At 41.6% G+C, this 24,749-nt stretch overlaps 1 protein-coding gene across 7 annotated transcripts in view; it reads right to left on the bottom strand.

The window, feature by feature from the left end:
- The window catches only part of PAPLN (papilin, proteoglycan like sulfated glycoprotein), a 50,488-nt gene extending 26,138 nt beyond the window's left edge, over positions 1 to 24,350 (bottom strand). For 2 of the 7 annotated variants that reach the window (XM_039705585.1, XM_039705592.1), the window contains exons 1-7: positions 23,972 to 24,349; positions 12,066 to 12,128; positions 3,853 to 3,983; positions 2,445 to 2,505; positions 2,090 to 2,192; positions 1,082 to 1,212; positions 634 to 757 (exon numbers count right to left, since the gene is read on the bottom strand). In XM_039705585.1, coding sequence (XP_039561519.1) covers positions 634 to 757; positions 1,082 to 1,212; positions 2,090 to 2,192; positions 2,445 to 2,505; positions 3,853 to 3,983; positions 12,066 to 12,128; positions 23,972 to 23,980 — 622 coding nt within the window. In that variant the 5' untranslated portion in view covers positions 23,981 to 24,349. Of the gene's footprint in view, positions 1 to 633; positions 758 to 1,081; positions 1,213 to 2,089; positions 2,193 to 2,444; positions 2,506 to 3,852; positions 3,984 to 12,065; positions 12,129 to 23,241; positions 23,573 to 23,971 lie in introns of those variants that run through there. The other 5 variants (XM_039705586.1, XM_039705587.1, XM_039705590.1 and 2 more) reach the window with 5 other exon arrangements.
- Between the last annotated feature and the right edge of the window lie 399 nt (positions 24,351 to 24,749).

The following is a 24,749-nucleotide window of genomic DNA, read 5'->3' as shown; positions in this document are numbered from 1 at the left end:
TAGATGAGTTTTTTGATGGTGACATGAAGCATTTCTGTCATCACTTTAATTGCATGCTGAATAACCTCACCCTACATTGTCCACAGATCAGTCCACATGTAAAAAAAAATCCAATGGCACCTCAGAAAAGTCCATTTGCTACATTTTGGAATTTTTGGAATTTCAGCAAGAATCATATTGGAGTTCAACATAGAGAGATGCGACCACAAGTGTGGCTGACATATTGAAATTTTTCAAAATTGGCCAAATGCAGAAGATGCAGTCCCATTTCTAGCCCTGCACGTGTCCTGGTGGGGCTATCAAAACACTGGACAGCCTCACAAAGCTGTGTGTGGTGATGTTATTATGGTGCATTTATAGCACTACAATAGCAGCTGAAGAGGGAGTGGGGAAAGACATAAACATCATGGCAAGTACTTCAGTGTGGACACAGTAACAAAGCGATTCCCAGGATAATGCCAAGAGTACCTTTTCTAGTCCTAAGACCACACACTGTACAAATATTTCAAGTGAACATCCAAGCATGCCTATAACAATCATGTGAGCAGGTGTCCCCACCAGCCCTTGTAGCAGTTGATTTTTAGTTTAACTCTCTCCTTCTCACCTGCCCAAACTACCTAGGATCATCTGTACCTTTGGGGAGACTGGCCACATCAAAAGTGCCCTTCACACCATAGCAGGTACTGCCGTCTCCTCCACACTGCAGGCACTTGTCCTCCTTCTTGGCAGAGTCCAGCATATTATCACAGCCAACAGCCTGTCAGAGCATAGGAACATTAATAGGAATAAACTGTGATGACAGAGGGGGAAAAAAAGGGGCAAAATGCTGGACAGATCTATTGAGAAAGCCTGAATCTAGGGAGCCCAGAAAGTCAGGATAGGGCAGAGAAAACAACAAAGCTGTTATCTACTATTTCACAGCCAGAGCCAGAGAAATGCTATCCAGATGCTCCTCAGCACCTTGAAATGCAGTGATTCACCTTTTCTGATGCTATGATGAAAGGTCAAGTAGAACAAAGGGAGACAGCAGAAAGACTGACAAGACCCAATGATGAATGAAGGAAGTACTGAGAAAACTAACCTGACAAACTCCCTCTACACAGATATCTCGCTTGCCAGGTTCACAGGTAGTCCCATCTACCACTGCTTCCTTGTGCCTGTAGTAGAAGTTTTCTCCCTTGGGAATACAGTTTAACTCACACTTATTAGGTGCTGGCAGGAGAGAAAAAAGAAACATTATATAATAGCTTGATACAGCACCAGGAGCCTAGTTCTAGATCACAGGAGCAGAAACAGAGGGGTTTACTGATATTAAGTGGCAGATAGTGAATGAATTTCTGGGTCACAAACTGCTGGAGGCTGGAAAAATACTCTAGTAAAATCTCACTGTACAGAAATATTTCCTCAGGGGACATTGGTCTAAGTGGATATTTGGTTATTCCTTAGTAGGATTTCTCTCATACTCCCTTGGAGTACAGGGCTTTCTAGAATGAGAACAAGTGCTGGTACAGAAATGTTATTGTAACAAGCAACAAAAAACCTTTTAAAATTTAGCTTAAAATCCCTCATAATTTGTTTACCAACTGTGAATGATATAATATCAAAGCTCAGAGCAAAGACCACTGGTTCCCACACCTGCCTTCTGAGCTGGTTCCTCAAGAAAGCGTGGACTGATGAAAGAGATGTATTTTCTGAAGCACTCATTAATTACATACATTTGCTTCTCTTGTGCCCTGCTAATATTCTTTTGACAATATTGGAAAATACAGCAGAACTTCTGGTCCTCTAATGCTTTGAAACCTCACTGCAATCAGTTCCAGATTGCCTTGGGCAATGTTTCTGAAGGAATGGCTGCTACAAGAGACAAGTACGTATTGCTGCAATGCTGTCTCTTGGCCCATGCATCCAGTGTCTTCAGGACAGCAATGCTTTCCTGCTGGCAAAAGGATTTTTTTCCATGCCAACTCCTGCCCCCACTCCAGCTAAGAAAGTACCGTGCAAGGATACTACAGTAAAAAACATTACAGTCACTTCAAAACACATTGTTGATAGGTAGTGATGAAGTATAACCCCACATGTTTATCATTACCTCCATAATATGGAAGCCACTTATATTTCTTGCCTTGGAATTCTGTCCCATCAAACTCTGCACACTGCTCTGCCCGGAAATCCCGGGAGCCTTCCGGGCAGTTCTGTATGGAAGAGAAAGTGTTTGTATTGGAGCATTGTAAAAAAGGAGGAAAATAAAGTGTACAATAAAAATGCCCCTTCAAACTGGGGCATAATTTCAATATATTTTTGAATGGATACTGTTAATGAACTGCATCCACTAGTGACATCAGAGAAACAGGAGCTAATGACCACATCTTATTTCTGAACAAGAATGATTTCTGTCTGGGGAAAAGGAGCAGCAGGCAAGAAAAACTAAAACCAGAGCACTATACCTGAACATTACATGACCTATAGCTTCGTGTTGGTCCAACACAGCTGGAAGGACCTTCTGTCCTGGAAGACAGAAAAAATACATGGAGCTCTCTGAAGAATACCTGTGCAAAAAGTCATCTCATGGCAGACATTACAAATCACCTTCACATCAAGCATATCACCCTCACAGAGTTCTCTGAAACAGCAAAATAACTAAAATACACTTCTTCACCACTAAAGCAAGCTGGCATTTTCTAGTGGCATTTTATGTTGTGGTTTGTATTCTGGCATGAATGAGACGCACACCGTGAACAACTGCAGTACAGCTCTTCAAGGTCACATTTCAACTAAATAATGGAAGCTGAGATTTTAGTCCATGGTCCACCAGCAAAGGGTTGAGTTGTCCATACAAGAAAGAGAAACATGTTATGAGCAGCATGAGGATAGTGGCCAATTCAGAATATCTTTGTGCATCATTTATCTTGATTTTTTTGTGCACAATAGGTCCCTTATTAAGAAGAGCGAAACATGCCTACGGAAAGTGTGCAATACCCTTAGTCCAGTCAAATTACCCCAGCTGAGAGTTATGGAGAGTAACAATCATGGAGGAAATTGATCTAAAAAGCCATTCAATGCCTAACACCTCAGTGTTCCTAAAATAGGGAGACAGGCTTCCCGGGATTCTGTCAGGTATAAACCATAACAGGCAGCCTTCAAAAGAGACCTTTCTTTATTCTCTGTGGGAAGCAGCAGCTTCATAACTCTGGCTTCTTCCATTACAAAACCTCCTCTCATTTCTCTAAACAGAGAGAAGCTGTTTTTTTCAGGATATTATTGAGAGTCTGGCTTTTTTTTCCTCCTTTGCTTTGTTTTCATCCACAACAGGATCTCTAAGGTCCATCATTCCCAACAGGTGCAGTACCAGTCATCATCCTCATTAGGATGCAGCTAACCCAGCTGCAAATGAGGTGGCACTGCTTGAGCCAAATTTACTCTTCCATTTCTTCTGGGGCAATTTGCCATCCTGAGAATCATAAACCTGAGGAAACCTCAGCACTGTCACCAGCTCTCAGGAGAGAAACCAACTGCTCTGGCCCATTCTCCGTCTCCCTCAGGGCTTGCCACACTAGACCTGATTAAGCAGCTGCTACCATGCCAATCCCCTGATTGCACAGCCTCAGATCTCACAGAGCAACTGCTGTGCTCTATCAAAGGAGCCAAAGCAAGCATGTTCTGGAGAGGGCACTAAGCAAAACAGCAGTGACAAGACTGAAACTGAGGTTCATCTCAAAGTGGACTCATTCCCCTGGGATCAAACACTAAGTCTTTTTTTCTGGATGTATATTGGAACATAACTGCAGGAGCTCAGTAACGGTACAACACATTTAAAGAAAAGAAAGAAAGAAAAAAAAAGAGGTTAGCCCTCACCTTTGGGAATAGCAGCGCCGCTGCCGAAAGCTGACTCCACCGCCACAGCTCCGACTGCATTTGCTCCATTCACCCCAGCTCCCCCAGACACCAACCTGCCTTTTCATCCGGCGGCCCTGGAAATAAAAAACCTCACAGACATAGGAAAAAGACATGGCAACACAGGGAAAAAAAAAAAAGAAAATGAAGCAGGGATCCTATATAATCCCTTGCAAAAAAAGGCTCTCTTGCTGTGCTGTATTCCTAACATGAAAAGTGGCACACAGAACTACATCAGAAAGATCAGGTCTCTAGTATCTAGGAGTATTAGCTGGCTGAAGCCATACAGCACATCCAGCTTCATAATCTCTCTTAACTGCTACTGTTTGTCTATTCATAGAATTTCAGCACTTTTGAATAATGATCTAATAGAAGATAAAATCTTCCTCTCAGCAAGGCAGCAAAGGCAAATCATTACTTCAGGGACTTTGAGCACTGTCACTCTACACCAGATCAATAGAGCCACTTAAACCCAAATCCTTGGCTCTAAGTCCAGTACTTAAGAGAAGTAAAGCTTCATTCCTCTCACCCAACTGTGTCCAATGACAATGTCAAGGTCTAGGCCATCATTAGCAAAACCCTTATTAATTTTGTATTTAGAAAGTTGGATACTGACATTAAGAGAAATAACCATGATAATATAGACAAAAATTTACAAGTGTGATAGAAACAACTGAAATACATTGTCTTGGAAACATATGAAATATCATATTTTCAGAAAAAAATGCCTTCTGCAACTGATGGGATCCACATACAGCATGACGTGTGGTTAGTGAGAAAAATGGCAGTATCTTAAGGAAAAAAGTATTATTTGCAAGATGCAGTGGGATTAATTCTGCTTGGAAAAAAAAGGTAAGTGAAGGGTTATCTGGTGAGTGACACTGTAAAAACAGGGTGTGCTGGGCAGCTGCAAACTGTAGGGCAGTTTATGTATACATTTGTACCACTGAGAAGGAAGTGCAGGCCATTTGGGCACTGAGACATTTGCTGTAGTGAAGAGTGGGCAGGCAGAGGAAAAAAAGGTAAAAAATTATTGTGATGTGATCTAACTTGCCTCCACACACAAACACCCAAACGTCTTCTAGAAATAGGAGCTAGTCTAATAAATCATCCAGTGAGTCCAACTCAGGCAAGATGCATGGGGTAATCCTCCCTTGTCAGACAGGTTTTATAGTTTTCCACAGACACTCTCTGTCTTACTGTTATGTCCAAGTTACAGTCTGGTTTCTTTACTTCACTCTCTTTTAAGGAAATAATTCCCTGCTACTGGCAGAGCAACAGTCAGAAATAGTAGACAATCATATCTATGCATTTACTGCCAAATTACCCACAACTACCTAGCTGCAGTCACTCCAAATTATTACCTGTATTTCTCTAATATGAAAGACTTTCTTCCCAGCTCAGCTACTTACTTTTCTTCACACAATTTTTTCTAATACCTCTGGTTCAGACTAACTCTGTCTTTGCCCTGCTTGTTCAGTGGCACTGCCCAGGTTACAGCCATTTCTACATACCTCCTCTTGGCCAAGTCAACATCTCCCTGATCCTGTGCCAAACCCTTCTCCCACTCTTTCACTCCAGATATGCAGCTCACTATTTGTCTTCTGCATTCTCATTTGCCTTTCTGGGCATAATCCCAACAATAGTGTTTTAGCTTTCAGCAAGGTTTTTTTTCAGCAGTCTTATTTTCCCAAGTTTTTCTTTCAGACACCTAATTCCTCCCCCTGTAATTCCTCCTCCCTTAGCCTAAAAAGAATAAAAAATGCTACCACTCTTTCTCAGCAGCCTTATTCCTCTGTATCAACTGACTGATTTAGGTGCAGTATTAGCTCACCCTGGAAACAAGGGACCTTTCAGTCAGCATAAGGGAGAAGGAAACGTGTAGATAAAAATCCAAAGGAAGAGCATTTGAAAGTCAGATTACTGGAAGGCAATTAGGATAGAAAGCCCTTCCTTGACACACACACACCACCCTGATAAATATTCCAATATCCCTCCTACAGAACTAGCATTATTTATTCCTTCTATAGAGAGTAAAATCTGCGGGGACTCTTTGTTGTAAGGCTTATGCATCCACAGAGTGCAGGAACAGTCATTTTTCTCAGTATCACTCCATTTATGTACAACCAAAAAGGAGCATCAGACAAAAGAATCCTCCCAAAGCTGCACAGTGTCAGAGAAAGATTTTAATAGGAGCCCAACTCCCATATTTGGAAATCTGTGAACAGTCCTCATTACTTCAGTAACTGCACACGTGTAGGTAGACAAGGATAAAGCTGCATGTTTATAATAAATAATAAATATATTATTACATAACCTGATAACAGGACATTTTTAGATGCTGTCAGCCAGTTTCTGTTCCAAAACCCTATTTCTGCTCTCTTCAGACTCTGGAATGCTTTTATCTCATGTCAGCCACGACAACTAAATTCCATTCCCTCATGGATTTCAGAATGAAAAATCTACAATCTTCATCACTGTTACAAATTCATTCGGTTCTGTTCTTCTCTTGCTTCAGCCTGACATTCATACAAGAATGCAGTTTCTTTATCTGCATAATCTATATATTGTAATGTTTCAAGAGAAGTGAGCAAATGCATATAACCATCTTTCTTGACTTCTAAAAACTCCCCAAAGGGCAGCCAGATAATGCCCAACTGCTCTGTCCAGTTTTATCACCAGTTGAGACACCAGCAATGCATCCTTTCTGGGAATATTGATATTGCCCATGACCCTGGCACTGTGGGCTCTCAGGGCTCACTTGCATACAGGCTGCTGTGGTGTACAAGTTTAGAAGGCCAGGGATTTCATTTTTATGAACACTGCATTGTTTTCATCAGTTCCTAGACAGACGAATTGCTGATGTAGTTGCAGCATCTGCTGTTACCAGGCCAACTGTATCTGATATCATCAGCAAGTAAAGAGCTATGCCTCTGAGTCATTAGACCTCCAGACCTCATCTGCAAAGACAATTCCAGTATGCATCACAGGCAAACAAAAGAATTCTGGAAAAGTGTCCCAGATAGCTTATTATATACCATGTAATGTTTATTTTTGTGTATGAAACATGCACTGGAAGAGAAGCTATGAATGGGACTTGGCTCAGAAAGACAGAAAATGCTGGCACTATGTAGGAACACTTTAAAAAGGGTCCTTGAATGACTTTCCAGTCAGTTTGATGAGATGGATAGAAAACTATGCATGGGAAGAGGACTGTGCTTCCCAGACAAATACATTGCAGGCATGCAGTGATCCACAAAGTTCATATCACCAACTGTGGAGAAGTGATTCAGTGGGAACAATTTCCTAGTGCTTTGTTGCAACTCAAATACCAGCAAGCTATCAAAGAAAACATCAATTTACTATACAGTCCCAAGTGAGCAGTGAAGTTCTGCAGTCACACGTCCAAACAACATACATCCTAGGCAAGTTCTTACTCCTTGCTCCTTGGGCACCTTTCAGGACTCAGAGATAGTCACCCTGAATTATTTTGTGGTGTTTTTTTGGAGCTGCTTTTCCAGACTGACGAGCAGCAACAAAACATCCCGTTGCAGCACTCCAACCGCCGCTGCTCGAAGCACGTGGTTACTGATAACCACACTGTGCCCCAGAGGTTTCGGACAAGGCCACTGCTCAATTTTAGCCCAGAAGGTTGCACAGCTTTGGCCCATTGAGATGCAACTGAAGCATTATTTTGGACACAAACATTGTTACTGTGACTTCCAGGGCCGTTTCACATGCTTACTACCTTCCATTGGAATCAGATACAAATCTCAGCGCTGACAGGGAGAATGTGGTGAGAAATAGAGGCTGACAACAAGGCCCTGTCCAGCTGTTAACCACTGAAAACAGATATTGCCCACAAGGATAAAATCAGTAAAGTGGTGTTACAGTTATATAGTGTTTGCATGGCTTAAAACTACAGTCAAAATCAGACTTTCTCTCTTTAACCATTCTTAGTATTTTTGAAATAACACTGCATCATTTTATTTGATAAATATCTACTTTCTGCTGTTTATGGTTTCTGAAATACGGTTAATGTTTATTTTGACACACTCTGACCTGTAGCATCATTTAGGAAACATGTAGGAGAGAAGGGTGAAAACCAAATACTTTACAAAAGAAAGCTACCACCACTATCACTTCTGTAATGGTTTCATTGCCAAAGTCTCCGCAAGTAAGAAGACTCCAGTGAAAAAATACAACTTTGTTAACATTGAACAATAAGTGCTTAGGGAGAAGTTAATTGCTCAGAAAAAAAGTTTATAACGGAAAGGGGAAAAGAAAGAAAAGTGTTGAGGTTCCCCAAAGGCTGGCTGCTCTCTGTGGGCCAGTAGTGGGAAGCTCTCCCAGGACAACACAGCGAGCCAGGGAGCAGCAAAAGCCATGTAACAGCTCCAACCCTGGGATTTGGGCAACTCCACCTGAAACCAGCCTGGGAGTTGGGACTGCAGGTGGTCCTGACTCATCAGGGTCCATGTCTGTTACCTCAGATCCTCACTGGGGCAGGAGCCAGCAGTCCCAGGAGTCTACAAGGGTGTCCTGGGCAGTGGGTTGTGTGTGGAGAGTCCAGTCAGGGCCTGTAAATATCCAGGAGAATTACCCAGTACTACAATGATGCCCACTAATGATATATTTTCACATAGCTAAGCTCTGCATGACATGTGGTATCCAATCCTCAAACTTAATCGAAAGGGAGCTGAAAGCATTTAGTATATGTTACATGTTTATAATTTAGATATCTGCTGCTACGCCAATATGCATTTTCAAGATGGCTCCATCTGCAACCAGCTAGGATATTAGCCAAAAATGCTACCAAAAATGAGCTAATGAATCCAAACCACATCAGCAAAGCATTTTTTTATAATTCTGTCTTAACCATTGATCTTGGCTCAGACACAGCAGGCTTGTGAAGAGCTTTGAAGGTGAATAATGCCAAGTACCATTTCTATGAATAATGAATAAGCAATCAAAGAATTGTATTTGAGTAAAACTAGAAAAACAAGAATGAAAGTGAACAAGGTGGTGACAGCAGGAAGCAAAATCTCTTCTGCAGAAGAAGAGAGTATCTTATTAAGACAAGCTGCTTTATGAAGATGAGGAGAAAAACCCAGGCTTTGTTAGTTTTAATGGCTTGTGGTTTACACTCACTGTGTACATCTCCTTTCATTCCACTCTCACCCTAGCCATGGCTCATTAGCATATCCCCTCTAACAAATCCAGTAAAATCCAGCAGTTCCCCGATACCTTCATTTTCTCAAAACACTTCAGATTCTCCTGACGTCACTGAACCCACTCCCTCATGGTTCCCAGCTCTTTTTCCATGTTCCCTGTTCAACTCTTCAACACCCCTCACTGTGTTACCTCTCTCTGGGCTGTCCCACCCTACAGCTAGCTCCTTCCACACCCACTGATTTTCTGTCAGCTGGGGAGGACATGGTGCAGTGCTGGTGCACTGCACAGCCAGGCACATGCTGCCCCATGGCACTGTGCCCTGTTGCTGGGCAGCAGGCAGAGCAGGTACCAGTTGCTTTTCAGAAATGGAAAGGCTTTCAGGAACTCTGGGTGGCCTGGAGATGAGGAGGGAATTTAAAGAACTCTAAAAAGATACAGCCATTGCAGAGAAGTCAAATTAATTCTTGGAATCCTTGTGGAGGAAATGGAGCACATTCAGAAAACTCTACAAAGAGGATGATTGTGAGTAAACTTTATGACCCCAAACTTACTTGGAAAAGTGGACAAAACACACAGTATGAAGTCACTAGAAGTTGTTTATCCAAGGGGCCTAACAGGAACTCAAGGCTGAAATGGATAAACTGTTACATACTAGCAGACAACCCTCTCAGCTAAATCCACTTCAACATGTGATTATTGGAAAGTGGAAAATCTGACACCAGTTTACAAAATGATCCCAGGGGAACCCATGGAACCATACATTCACAGAGCGTAAAACTGACGTCAGCTGATAAATTAATAGAAGTTATAACAAAGAAGAGAGCTAGCAGGCACCTGCATAAATACAGGATGTTTGGGGAAAAGTCAATAGGACATTTAAAGGAAAATTCTTCTAAGAACGTTGCAGTTCTTCAATTCACAAACACATCAACAAAGGTAACCTGCCAGATACACTCACATTTAGCAAAACACTTTCAAAAATTCCTTCACCTAAAGCTTTTAAGGCAGTTAAGCTGTCAGAAGGACAGTTCTTCAATGGATGATCAGCAGGTGGCCCAAAGACAAAAGCAGGAATAAAATCTCCATCCACTGCAAGAACTGACATTAGCAGCAGAATTCCACAAGGAACCAGAATGCCTCAACTCATTTATTAGCTATGCCAAAACCACAGAAGAAATGAAAGCAGATGATAAGGGCAATAAAGGGTAATAAAGGACAACAGAAAACCAAAGACATTCTGCAAAGAACTATGGGAAAGCATTATAGTATTAGCAATTTATCACTAAAATGACAGGGGAGATTTAATGTAGGCAACTTAAGTGACACACAGGGGAAACACAAATCCTATTCCAAATTGCTATTATTTATTAATTATTAATTAATATTAATAAATCATTACATTATAGCTGATATTTAGCTCTCAAGAGCAGGATCTTGGTATTATGGCTTCAAGGAGGCATTGACCAAATTCAGGGGAGAGAGACAGAGACATCTCAAGCTCAAAGGGTTCATAAACTAGAAGTGTATTGGGGGAAATTATCTTTGCCTATCTTTTAATGTTTTTTGCTAGACACATGCTTGTGACATAGCTGTAGACAGGTTATAGGGCAAAACAAACTGGTTCTACCTCATAAAATTATTCTTGTGCATGTTTTCTCCCTTTCTCTTGATAGGAATAACAGTAAAATCTCCTCTTTCTCTGTCCTTACAGTAATTTTTACTGTTTCTGTATGACCTTAACTTTTATGTCCTTGTGCATCTTCTGCCTTTTGTTAAAGCTGCGTAAGACATCTAAAAGTCTATTCAATGGATTAACACTTTAAACAATAACAATGTTGAATTATTTAGAATAAATTAAAAACCAGCATTTCAACCTAGAAATGCAGATCTATATAAAGAAACAGTGTTCAGAGGAAATGTATGACTTGGACAGATCCAGTATGTCAGGGAAATGGACAATACTGAACTTAAGTGGTGGCCAAGCAAAACTTCTCCTTTCATTCAGCATGGCTTCAAGAGGAACTATTGATTGCATGCAGGGGGTAGAGTCTAATGCTATAGAGAAATATCAGCCTTCCAGTCTCAGGGTATTTCAGTCATATTCCTTCCAAAAAAAAAATCACCAATATCTCCAAATTTGAGATAGGCAGGTGAACAGATGAACTGAATAGAATATATTCAATTTCTGGTTATTTTAACATACAGTATGAGTTTTTATTAGATGTGAGACAGCAGACACTCATTTAAGCATATTTCCATCTGTAAGAGAAAATATGACAACTAACAAACTCTGCTTGATTTCTGGTCTCTCATTCCTGATCTTCAAAGGCGGCCTAGAAAGCAAAAACACTTACTCCAAGTGATAATTGCCTCTTTTTTTCCCCACTCTCTTTTCCTTTACACCTAACAAACATGTAATGTCTTCCTGTGTTAATACTTCCACTCTACTCTGCAGGTCATCTTTTACCTTAGATGACCAACTCACTAATAAAGTTGAACTTCAAGTCAGGGAAACTGTTTTCAAGCTATATTTACTTCAGAAAGATCCTGCTTCTCACTCAGAAAGGAACAGGAATCCCAGTTCATAATTGCTGCATTCTTTTTGTGATAATATCACATTGGCTTAACATAAAGTAACCTCTCCCAGCAAAGCTAAACCACATGGCTACTACTTTTAAGACCAAAGAAAAGAGAATAATGAACTAACCAAAATTCCATTCTCTTTATTTCAAGTGATAACTCTTTCTAGCTTTGAAGCAGGAGACAGCAATTACTGCTTTGCAGATAACATCCCTAGAACCAAAGGCACTACCAGAATTCCATTATTTAATTGCCATGTTAGACTTTTCATAAGATGTGCCACAATAGTTCTGATGACTTGAACCTATTAGCTCTTTCAGAAATACTTTCTACAAAGCACTTGAGTTACAGATGTTGACAGTTCTTAACAGCAGTATCTTTCATTTCTTGTAACAGTGCTCAGAAGAGCATTTACTTACTGAAAATGCAGAAGGTGACATCGTTGTTAGCATGAGCAGAAAGAATAGGTTCTTCATCTCTGCCTGTGGGAACAGAAAAATTACTCATCAGGATTGCTTGCTTCTTTGCTGTTTGTTTGGTGGAAAAGCTACAATACCATGAAGTAAAAATGGAGGTGGAAGTAAAATTAAGGAGAGAGAAGAAAAGCAGTTTTACCACTAAACTCACCAGATAGATGAAGGCATCTGCAAAGATTGAAATTACCCTGCACAGAAAGCCAGGATATAATTACTGAGAGTACATATTTCCCTGAACTTTCCTCTGGTATTATGAGAACACCATCCCCAGGCACAGTGGAAGGTGCATGCTGTTGCATGTCTGCCCTCCCACCCCTTTATGCATACACCTGATAAAACACTTGAGGATTGCAATGACTTCAACCAACCCAAGGTAAAAAATTCCGCAGTTAGCGTTTCTGTACCCTCCATTCATCTTGTGTGGTTGTGCTTGTTTAAAATCCAATAATTCATCATGGACAGCTATAGCTAGATTCCACTATGAGCAGTTACATTCCCTCTGCAGAGCTAGAAGGGAGATCAGGTCACGTAGGCTGGTATGGCAGCATAAAACAGCTCCTAAATTTGGGGCGTTATCCACATTTGGGACTACAATACTTTGTTGGTACATTCCTTGTTGCTACTTTATCCTTCCTCTTTTGAGTTGCAGACCAGAGTATCCTTCCTCTTTTGAGTTACACCAGACTCAGCAGAGCTTGCAGCTGTCACAGGGACACTTCAGCCACTACAGACTAAATCTTTCTCATCACCACTTGTGACCAGTTAAGCCCAGGGGAAAAAAAAGACAGACTAGATATTCCTAGCACAGTTTTATCTAGTTTGGGCTTCTTTCTAACTTGGAAAAGGAAAGGTAAAAGGAGAAATTTTCCTTTCACAGTACACAAAAGCATCAAGGAATGAATGTTTATTTAATGAGTCCTTGTAACAATATCTGTTTTAATATTCAAACTTCATATATAGCTCCTTTGGCCTGGCCTATTAAATCCAGATAAAATACAGATATGTATCACTATTAACAATGATAAAGTTGGTATAAAATCATTTTTGCATGAGGATATGACATCAGAACCAAGAAATACCCAAAATGAAACTTAGGTGATCTGGTATTTCAGTATTTCAGGTTACTATGAGCAGCCATTCTTCCTATCATCTTAGGCCTCAAGATTTTATTACAACTCTCCAAGTCTGTATATACCATGGATTTTAACACTCCCAATGTTCACCACTCTGAGAATAAAAAGCTTGCTCCTAAATACTTTCTCTTTCAGATGTAAAAGCCACTAAAAAAATTCAGTTGCACCAAAGTTAGTGTGCAAAATAGTAATGAGCAGGGAAAATTGAATTGGGAAAACAAATACTGATAAACTTCTCTCTCTAAATACTGAGCACCAGTCATAAGATTCATAAGAAAATGAAGACATAGGAGCTATTTATATGAAAATATTATCATTAATTTTGGTTTAGTCATTCTTAGGAAACTGAGGGAAGACTCTGTATCTATCATCACCCACAGGCACTACTATGAACTCTTCCTATTCAAATAAAGGAAGAAACAACCTGAAGATACCTTCCAGAAGACACAAAGAATGCTCCCTGTGCTGTAGAGGCCAATGACCACGTCAGGCTGGATCTGTGTCACCACCCTATTGAGCATCCTACCCTTTCTCAGGGGAAGCACAGGCAAGAAGAGACCCTTTTGCTACAAAATCCGTTTACACAAAATTTCAAAGTTCCTCTGAATGACCTTATAATGTGCCCACAGCACTAGGGAAAGGCACTGTGAAAGCAATGTCTTCCTTGAATGGTGTTGCCATCAGAGGTTGTTGCCATATTTGAGATCAGCTCCTATTTCTACTACCAAGAGGAAAAAAGTAATCTTTTCCCCAGCACTCCTCTCTCACATATTCCATTTCCAGCCACCTCTCAGGTCCACAGATACGGCCTTGAAAATCAAATCCTTGTTCTGCTGCTGCTGAACTGTCTGCTCAGCTCTTTCTACCATCTGAGCCAAGAGGCAGACAGGGGAGCTGGGACCAAACCACACGAGGCTCCTGGAGAAGAGGCTAGAGGAGCAGGTTACCAGGGCTAGTGGGGCTCCCATTCCCTAGGTAGTATCTTGGATGTTTTTAGTCAGGCAGCAGAAAAAGATTCTCTGAAGAGACTAACTAGAATCAGAACCAATGTATGGGGCAACCCTGTCTACCCAAACAGTGAGAGGTTACAGCTCTGGTGCTTGTTTGTGCTTTTGTGCCATTGCACTTGCATGGAAATTGCTATCATATGTCCCAAATTTAGCATTAAAATGTTTAAACCATCCAGACCTATTAAACTTATTAATTCAAGAGATTCCAGGAAGGATCGGCAGAAGGAAGAACAGGACCGTCTGTATCCTGTAAAATTCCCCACTGGAAAAAAGATCCTGTATTTCATTACTGAGCATCAATAAACATTTTAAAAGCTTCCTCAGATGAAGGATTCAGCATTGATTCCTTTCACCTTAGTTTCAACCACAACAGATGGGATTGAAGAATCTGTCTGAAACCTTAAAGAAAGGGTCAAGTTCTGTTTCTGGATTTAAAGGCCCTCTAACTTCTTGCAGGACCTGGGGTACAGCAGCATATGTTTATTCTGCTCGCTCACCATTCTTCTCACTGCAGGCTGGGTATGTGGGGGAAGGAATGAAAAAGACAGTGTTTTGCAGTTCTTTCACTCGTAGCAACAGCAGCTGCTGTTCCCTGCCTTTCTCCGGTTTTCTTCAAACCTCCCGAGCTCCCTTTTCCCACTGTGTGCTAGAACAGCATCTCCACCCCTCCTCCACCCAGAAACAGCAGCAGAGCCTGAGGGGAAATGGTGACTTTATGCTCAAGCTATGGAACAGCTGCTGGAAAGCTCACAAGGAGGGATTCCTGCCATAGTGCTAAAATATGAAGTTATCTCAGGGAGAGGGTTTATGAGTTCTTAACAAAAAAGGAACAACGAGAATCTTTAACCAGAAATAGAGGTGTGCCCAGCTGAAACCTCTGCCCATACACCAGAAGAGATCCAAATTGTCTAGGCAGTCACACCTGGCATTAACTGGTAGGGTGAGATGAATAAAAGGCTTGAAGTAGGAAGTGGTTCCAGCCATCTGTGAGCTTGGTCAAAAAGAATCAGCTTCAGAGTTGAGCTCTGGACTGTTTTTTATAGGAGATGCTGACCCAAACTTCTCCAAACACTGGAGAAATTAAAACTGGGATCTAACTTTTAACAGCTCGGGAACCTTCTATTCCAAAACAGGAGGGTGAGAGGACCACAGAGGAGACCGCTGGAATTTCCTAACTGAACAGAACACAAGAACTCCACTACCACTGGAAACCGGGATAAGCACCCTTATTTCAGGGCTTAACACTGAACCCGCTTAGGAAGGAACCTTCTGCCTTTACAAACAGAAGTTCTAGAGAAGACAGATGGGCAGACTTGGAGACTTCACTATAGTGGAGCCAGCAATGAGCTGCTGTAAAAATATTTTATTTAGTTTGAAACTCTTATCCAGGGCCAGGCAGGATTAGCAAGATCAGTCAAATCTTCATGAAGACCAGGAGTATGTTTTAGAATCAAGGACAGTTTTAATGACTCCTATATTTACTTTACATGTGTAAATCCTGCCTTCTAATGCACAAATAAAATTGTTTACTTAAACTTGACCACTTTTTCAAACAACCTCTTAACATCCATGTTCTTGGGGAAACAAGACCTACATTGCCTGTGTATATACGAAAAAATAACTTTGAATCAGTTGTCTAATTTCAGGGTCTCAAAAGCAATAAAGTTACATTTTGAGGGAAAAGATACTGGACCAGGATGAAGAGATGTGTTGAACTTTTAATCTATTTAGACGATGACTTTTTCCTTTCAACGGGAAGGAAATCCAAACTTAAAAGTAATGTTATGAATAACTTAGCCTTGTGTAAGCAAGAACTTAAGCTGTTTAGGCACTACAGAATCAGATCGCAAAGTCAGAATAAAACAAGTTTCATTAGTTCCATTGCTCATATATTTATCAGGTTTTCTCTATTATTTATGAAAATAATTGGACAGCCAGTGTTATTCTCTGTTTAGGACACAAGACAGATCAGCCTTCTTTGGCCTGTGAACCACATTTCTAAATCATCTTTGGCTAAAGACACAAATTACATGTGTGGGTCAGGGATTGTTCTAGGAGTGGTTCATAGATAGAAGGCAACAAGACCCCTTCAGGGTTCCTACTTGTGTAATCCAAATGAGATTTAGCTGGACATGCATGTAAGTGGCAAAGCCACTCAGCATTACTGACTTTGGCAGGTCCTTACAAGTAATTTCATCTCCCTTTTGGGAATTTGAATTACCCAGTATGGATCTATCATTCCCTTTGAAGTAACCCTGGCACAGAAGCTGCCTTTGCAACGCAGCTTCTGAGATACAGGTTGGCCACCCTGGCAATAAATATTTACCTGCTGCAATATCAACAAAAATGGCTTATTGTAAATTTAACACATCCAGTACAAAAACAGATGTTGCCACAGGGATCCCACTACTCACAGATTTTCAGAAATTCCTTCCCTTTCCTCCACTCACTCCCCTTTAACACATCAGATCTCACTTTGATGTTATATTTTTAGAAATTTTGTTGAAGGAGGTGGGAAGCCAGAATGGGCAACATATCATCATCCTGTTATTCCCTGACAGAAATTATTTGAGTCATTGACTGAGAGAAAAGTCTTTGAGCTTTTAGATTCACTACATTTTCTAAAGACATTATGATTTTTACTTTGCTCTAAAAACCATCCAGCGTATCTTTGTTCGAGCTTGCTTTTGTTTGCCTTGACAACTGAGAAGTACCTTTTAAATTTTTGCTGGAAGAATTAAAAAGGAAAAACATACACACAGAGAGAAGCTAAGATGAAGGTGGGGAGACAAAGGGGCTCCATGGAACAGGGATCAAGGACAGGGAAAAACCTCCCTTTGCTTAGGATGTGAGCTGAGTGAGGAGAGCACAAGGACCACATCACACAGCCTAGAGGAGGCAGGAAACAAATCACCACTTTTGGCAGATGATATCACATTCAAGATACCTTTTAATATGCCTGTTTTCTTCCCCAAACACAGTCAATTATCCTTTTTTTTTGACAAATTTTCAAAGAAAATCATGGGTCTTATGTCCTTTGGGTTGGGGCAGATAAGTCAAATAATGTCTATGTACCCATTAAAACAGAAGGATGATGAATTTCCTTTGTCTTGACCATGTCATGAACCACATCCATGAAAAGCTGCTTGTATAGAAAGCAAAGGGTAAATGTTTATAAATTAGTTCAAACACAGGTCTGGCTGAAAGGGCTTAATGGGAAAGGAGAGAAAACAAAGAAAACACAAATTGTCTGAGCAGAAGTTTTATGGTGGTGTCTTTACCATTGGTATCCAGATTTAAAAAGTCATTCTAAATACATGTTAGAAGTTGAAGAATCCTCATCAAGAAAGTAATCCCACTGAGACATACTTTCAGCCATGTTATGCATATTATGGAAGACAAACTTTCAGCTAGAATATCTTTCAAATACACCTTGTTAAATAAAAAAAAAAAAGTTAGAAAAACTTACTAACAAGCACAGCAGAAGAGCACCAGCTGGCTGGAGAACTGAGTAGTGGTAACACAGAAGCATCTGTGAGCCTGCTCTATCAATGGTTTTCAACTCAGCCTTCAGGCCGATTCCTAGCATGAATCTGCACCAGGACATCACTTCATGTGGCTGACAAAGACTGACCATTTTTTACAGAGGACTTCTACAATAAAGGAAAGTTCAACAACACCTGGCGAAGCCACAGCAGCCTCTGAATACTGAAATCACACAAAACAGTAGCTGAAAAATCATTAGGCTCAAGAGCAAGATCAACACACAGATTCCATTAAGGCCTCACACCATACCCTATCAGTGCGTGGGGAAGATGCAGACCTGCCTTGTTCTGGCTCTCCAAAATCCACAATCTCAGGCTTAGGTCAGTGAAGCACCATCTTCCAAGCAAACGTAATCACTATGCCAGCCCTTTGCAGGAGCTAATACAGTATTTCATGAGGGCAATTTTCTGTCTACCTATTAATACCAGCTCAGATTCAATTTTATGCAACTAGCCTCCCACTATTAGGTTTGCAGCAAGAGATTTATTATAAGGAGTAAAGATAGGATTCTGCCTTCTATTTTGGTAGTCTCACTGTGCTTAGCTGTTAATTAAATCTGGGAGCATGTAGGGATAACGACAAGCACACAGACTGATTTAGACACTGCTAAAAGAAGCCACACACTGCCTTTGGAAAATACATGACAAGGATATAATACTCCAAACACTAGCATAATTGAAGAGGAATGGCTAACAATCTTTTACATTTACTACTGTCCTGTCACAGCTTAAGCTTCATTTCCATGAGTTATTTAGCCTGACCTGAAATATCACCTAACACTGAGCACTGGTGCTGTTTATAAATAATAGAATGGACTGGGTTGGAAGGAACCTTAAAGATCAATTTGTCCAACCCCGCTGTCATGGCCAGGGACACCTCCACTAGATTCAAAGTCCCATCTGACCTGGCCTTGAACATTTCCAAGGATGGGGCATTCCCAGTTTTTCTGGCCAACCTGTTTAGTGTCTTACCACTTTACGAATAAAGAATTTCCTCCTAATATCTAGTCTAAATCTCCCCTCTTTTAGTTTAGAACCATTACCTCTTGTGCTATCACTACCTGTTGACATAAAAAGTGACTCACCATCTTTTTTTTAAGTCCCCTTTAAATACCAGAAGGCAGCAATAAGGTCTCTCTGGAGCCTTCTCGGCTGAACAATGCCGGCTTTTTTTTTAAGTCCCCTTTAAATGCCAGAAGGCAGCAATAAGGTCTCTCTGGAGTCTTCTCTTCTTCAGGCTGAACAATGCCGGCTCTCAGCCTTTCTTCATAGAATAGGTGCTCCAGCCCTCTGAGCAAATTGTGGCCTCCTGTGCACCCACTCCAGCAGCTCCATGTCTTTCTTATGGTGAGGATTCCAGACCTGGACACATTATTCCAGATGGGGTCACAAGGGCAGAAGAGGAGAATCCTCTCCCTTCCCCTGCTGGCCTTGCTGCTCTGGATGCAGCCCAGGTTGGTTTTCTGGGCTGTGAGCGCATACTGACAGCTCATATGCAGCTTTTCATCCATGAGAACTGCCAAGTTCTTCATACAGGATCACATCAAAAGCCTTACTTTTGATTTGATTGAATTCTAGGTAGCTGACATGAGTCAGTCTTCCCTTGTCAGTCACTGCAGACCACAGAAGGGCACCAGGTTGGGCAGGCAGGATTTGCTCTTTAGTGAAGCCATGCTGGCATGTCTTGCATTACCTCCTTGTCTTGCATGTTTCCACACATGTTTCCACACTGTGTCCAGGAGGATCTGCTCCACAATCTTCCCAGACACAAAGGGGAGGCTCACTAGTTTTAGTTCACTGGGCCTTCCTTTATCCTCTTTTTAAAAACAGGAAAAAATATTTTCATTTTTCCAGTCACTGGGGGGTTTTCCTGACTGCCATGACTTTTCAAATATCATGGAGAGTGGCTTGACAACCACATCAGTCAGCTCCCTCAGGACCCTGGCATGCATCTCATCAGGCCCCACAGACTTGTGCCTATTCAGTTTCCACAGGTAGTCTCAAAAGTTGGGAGGGACTTCTCCCCAACCCCCACCTGAGCATGTTACCCAGCTAACACTAATCTCTTACAATTCAAATTTTTGAGAATTCTTAGGGAAATAGAGGATTTTCATGCTAGAAGATTGCTTCAAATTTATTTAACTTCATTCCATCCTAAACATAAACACAGCAATTTCTGTGCTGTGCAATGGGTTAAAAAATAAAAACAAAAAAGGAGTGTTATTTCAAGAGCAGATTTTAAAACCATTAAATTTTTCTCTGCCTCTCTTTGCAAGATTCACATCTCTGTTCACTGAGAGGATGGTAGGACTACAGTATGCTTGTAGTACATATGCACAGGGAACACCTGTAAAATCTTTAAATAAATTTGCTGGGGGCTAATAATAGACAGGGAAACTCGAGACTATTTACCCTAAACCTCATGTGGGTTTTGATTGCTGCTGCCTCTATATTGTTTCTGGAAGCCAAGATAGTATTTTTCATTTAAAGCTAACTCAGTTTTATATATATATATAAACATGTCAAGCACACCACACTTGTACAGGTACATCTCTTCCCTAAGGAATTGCCCCCACAGACTGTGATGCAGACACACCTTCAGTGGTATGAGGCAGAAATTCCCCCAGAGAAATCTGTGGGCTTTCTTACATTACTGTGCAAGAGAAAGATGAGTAACATGAGGTGAACTAAAAGAAACAAAAATGGAACAAAATCACAACCTAAACCAGAACTTTAGATTAACAAATTTAGGAGGGAAAATATGTGCTAGTGGAATTGGGGCTGCTGTCTCTGAGAATACAAGCTCTAGCATCTTTCATCTGTCACTAAAAATTAACTTCATAAAAAAAGATCTTAGGAGGGTGTGATCACACTGCAGTGCCTGGAGAGCTCTCAAAGGAAGCACATGCTCGACGGTGTGATCACAGCAAAATGGCAACGGTGTGATCTAAAAATAAATTGGTTCTTTGCTCTGAAGCTGGTTTCTCCCACAGATGCCCAAACTAGAGCCTCCAATTACTGCTTTAAGGGCTAGGCAGAGAAATAAACAATCTGTGGATGGCCCTTGTTTTCTATACATCACATCTGCATGTCAGGAAGGTGAGCTTGTTACTGTGTGAGAAAGCATAAACAAATGTTTTGATCATAGGTTATGGGTATGAGTAGACACCCATTCAAGTACTTTGAGATAAAAGTCCCTTCCCAAATATCTAACAACCCTTATTATTCATTGTCCAAGTCAAGACTGGACCACAACAAAGCACAGTTCAGATCCAGGAGTGCTAAAAAATGAGCCTGAGAAGCTGTATCCAGCAGAGCATCATTTTGGGAGAAGCAAGTCCTTTTGACAAGTCCATCATACAGTGGGCATAACTGCAAATGACTGTCCTGAATCCAAGCAATCATCCATCACTGTCTGGGCTCAGTAGCTGTGCCAGGGACACTGCAGGGCTCAGCACTGCTGCATCCTCCTTCCCACAGACCTAAGAGCAAAGCAACCCGCTTCTGCTGGTGCTCACTGAGCATCAATAGGCCACTGGGAAAACAAACTTCATTCAGCTGATGATGAGCCTGTAATACTAATTGTGAGGACTACTGTAATTGCATCCCGTGTATTCTAGGTGCTGTTCTCATACAAAACACAGCTCCCATCCTCTTACAAGAAAAGCTGTTTGTTTGCTGCAAATTATAAGTCACTAGGTACATACATGAACAAACAAAATGGTTAGCATCTAATTAACATTTAAGGTCCCCACTGAACAAACAGAAAGCCTTCTGGTAGCCTAAGCTCTACATGTCCTGAGGCACAGAACAGCATTTTGCCTCATATTCAGAAGAAAGAGTCCACAATCAAAATCAGGGGTAGTTGTTGGTTTTTGTTGTTTTTTTTTGTTGTTTGTTTGTTTTTTTAAATTTTTTTTTTCCTTTCGGGGGTAGTTGTTGGTTTTTGGGTTTTTTGGGTTTTTTTTTAATTTTTTTTTTCCTTTCGTGTTTCCTATTTTAACAGAACAAAAAGAATAAACTTTGCACCTTTAACTCAAAAAGTGCTACCAAGAAAACCAGTTACAATAATGTAGCTGCTTTCCTGTTTCCTCAACCCTTTTAGCAAGTCTGGACATGGCCATTCACCTAGACTCCCAAAGAATCTTGGTGCCTAATTTGGGAAGCAATTAATCCCTGAAGCAGCTAGATTAGGTTATATCTACCTGCACTCTCCTTTATTGAGCTGGTTAGCAGCTGGATCTGGGAGAGTCCATCCCAAAGCCAAAGGGAAGTGGTCTGCATCAGAATTAACTGTAGTTACTGAACAGCAACACTTGAGAACATGCATTCCCTAAATTTTTTACACAGTGGTGGCTACTTTCCTTTAAAATTGAGAACATTTTGGTTTTTGCCTAATATTCTTTTTAACATAAATACCTATAGAGACCAGCAAACAAAGCTCTACATCCTTGCTTGAAAATCACCTCAAATCACTTGTCACACATATTCCATCAAATACTACTTTCAGTGTGGATTGTTTACTAGCAAACAGATTTGGAAGAGGCAAATGCTACTAAGAAACTATCCCAACCCCAGCTTTTCTGGGCTGCCATCAAGCACTTAAACTCATGTTAAAAATATTTCAAAACTAAACACCTTTAAGGTGTCCGGACACTTCACAGCGGATAAGAACCTGAAACCAGACACAAAATAGAAGTCTCAATTATCTCACACTGGACAGAAAAAAAGCACAACACTTCCAGAGATAGCAAATTTGCTCTGTATTAATTTTTTTTTTCCTTTTACCAATCAATTAATTCACTGACATGAACAAATATTAGTTTAAGTTAATGCCATACCAAAGACACTTGGTGACTTTATCCACCCTTGTTCCTCATCACAAACACCTCCCTTTGCTCCCTGTAAGAGTAGAGCACCTGTCCTGGAAGCCTGAGTGAGGCTGTCCAACACACACATGGCTGTGTAGCACATTGGCTCATCCTCACACTGCACCTCAGAAAAAATGGCTTTCCATGGCTGCAGAGACTGGGATGCTCTGGCAGTAAAGTGTGTGGTACATCTTTGGGAAGCCAGGATAAAAAGATGTAAGCTCAGGCCAGTTTACAATGGAGCTGTTGAAAGGCCTCCTAAGTACAGTGTAGAAAGGGTAAATGTGCGTTTGTTCCTTTCCCAAGTAACAAACAAAGGCGTTTACAAAGTCATTTTAAGGTCTCTACAGGGAGACCTAAGGAAGCACACCATCTCCCTGAACTCCTGCACTAATACTAGTCCTAGGGACTCCGTTCAAAGCTGACATTGCCTTCATCAAAGCTTTGAAAGTCAGTTTCAAATCACCTGGTCCTCCACTTCCACCTGACCACCCAGCCACAAGGAGCACCCAGCGCACCAGGCAAACCTCCTGCCCTCCCGCATCGCTCCCGACCATTACCTCCTGTGCTGGGACAGGCCCCTGGCGCCGCCACCTTGGCCTGCCTCACGCCTCAGACTCTCTGAGGGATGGGAGACCCGCTCCCCTTTCACAGACGGGTCTGGCGGCTCCGGGGCATCGCTTGGCCGGGCCTCCCTCCCAGCTCCCCTCACGCAGCTGAAAGCAGCGGCGGGTGATGCCGAGCCACTCCCTGCCCTCAGCACCCGCTGGCCCCCGAGCAGGAGCGGAGCTCTGCGGGCTGGCAGCCATGGGCTAGGAGAGTCCTAGCGCCCAGACGGGCTTTTACTGCCGCGGGCCAGAGCTCCGTTTGTGCCCTCAATAGCCCGGCTGCGTCTGGCTGGCAGCCCGCGCTAAGGGAGCGTGTGTGATCCCGGCGGGCTCACACCGCCCCGCATCCCGTCACACCGGGCCTGCGGGCACCTCCCTGCTCCCCGGCCGCAGCACCGAACAGCGCTCCAAGTGCCACCGGGATTAACTGCGTGCCAAAGGCACGCGTGTTCGCCAAGCTCAGGGAGCATCTTTTTCCCTCCTTTCTGAGAAATAAAATTCTGCAGTCATAAGGACTCTGGTCTCTGCTCTCCCGTGTACGCTTTTAACTGAAAGGAAAGAAAAAAAGGTGGGAAATGAGAAATAGTTCAAAGTGCACGAACAGCACTGAAATGACTAATAGAGAATAGATATCCAGGTAGAGGGATCAGGAGACAGCCCAGAACACAGTGCCAACTCCTACCTGCTGCATGTGCCTGTGACAGGTGAGCACAAAGGTTGGAGACACTGCACTCCAGCTCCAGAACCCACCTTCCAATCGCTCTTGTTGAAACAGTGGCACTTCAGTGCTCTTCTCCCCTGCTTCTGTTTGGTTACTAATCCTTACTGCACAGGAAAAGCAGAGTTGTATTTCATTTAACCCATTCAGTCTCTCAGTTTCTTCTCAAGAGTTTTCACTTTTGCTTTGGGAAACCAGCACCGCAAGCTTGCACACAGGCATGCCTGCCTTGGAATTGTTTCTGGCTTCTGTAGTCTGTGTGTGAGCACACACATGAGCTCCAAACTGTGCCTAAAGCTGTTGCAGGGGTGGAGCCCTTTGTAACTAGTTTTATTTTAGCTGTAGGCATCATATCAAAAGAGAGACAGCTATCCACAGATCCCTTGAGTATCCATTTTCAGTAAGTTCTTAACTCTGAAAAAAAAAATTAACTTCACATCTACTTTAAAACTACAGCCTGAATCACAGTTCACAAATAAGCTTTTGACAAAAGAAACTTTGAACTTAAATACAATTCACAGCTAGACTTGGGTCTAGGCAAAGTTAAGCAGACCCCTACAATCTGAAAATAGCAGTAATTTGGATATAGACCTAAATTTAACCAAAGACAACGGCAGCACAGGTTTCTCTATTTTTTTCCTGTAACAAATGCCATGCAATTCAGAAACCCCGAGAAAACTTCCATGAAGGAACAAATTAACAACAAAAAAACTGTTAAAGGAAAAGAAATCAAATTGGACAC

Source organism: Passer montanus, unplaced genomic scaffold (assembly GCF_014805655.1).
Source record: "Passer montanus isolate IOZ18808 unplaced genomic scaffold, ASM1480565v1 scaffold18, whole genome shotgun sequence".
Classification (NCBI taxonomy): Eukaryota; Metazoa; Chordata; class Aves; order Passeriformes; family Passeridae; genus Passer; species Passer montanus.
The sequence above is the reverse complement of the archived record's forward strand: the minus strand, read 5'-3'. Positions and strand labels throughout refer to the sequence as shown.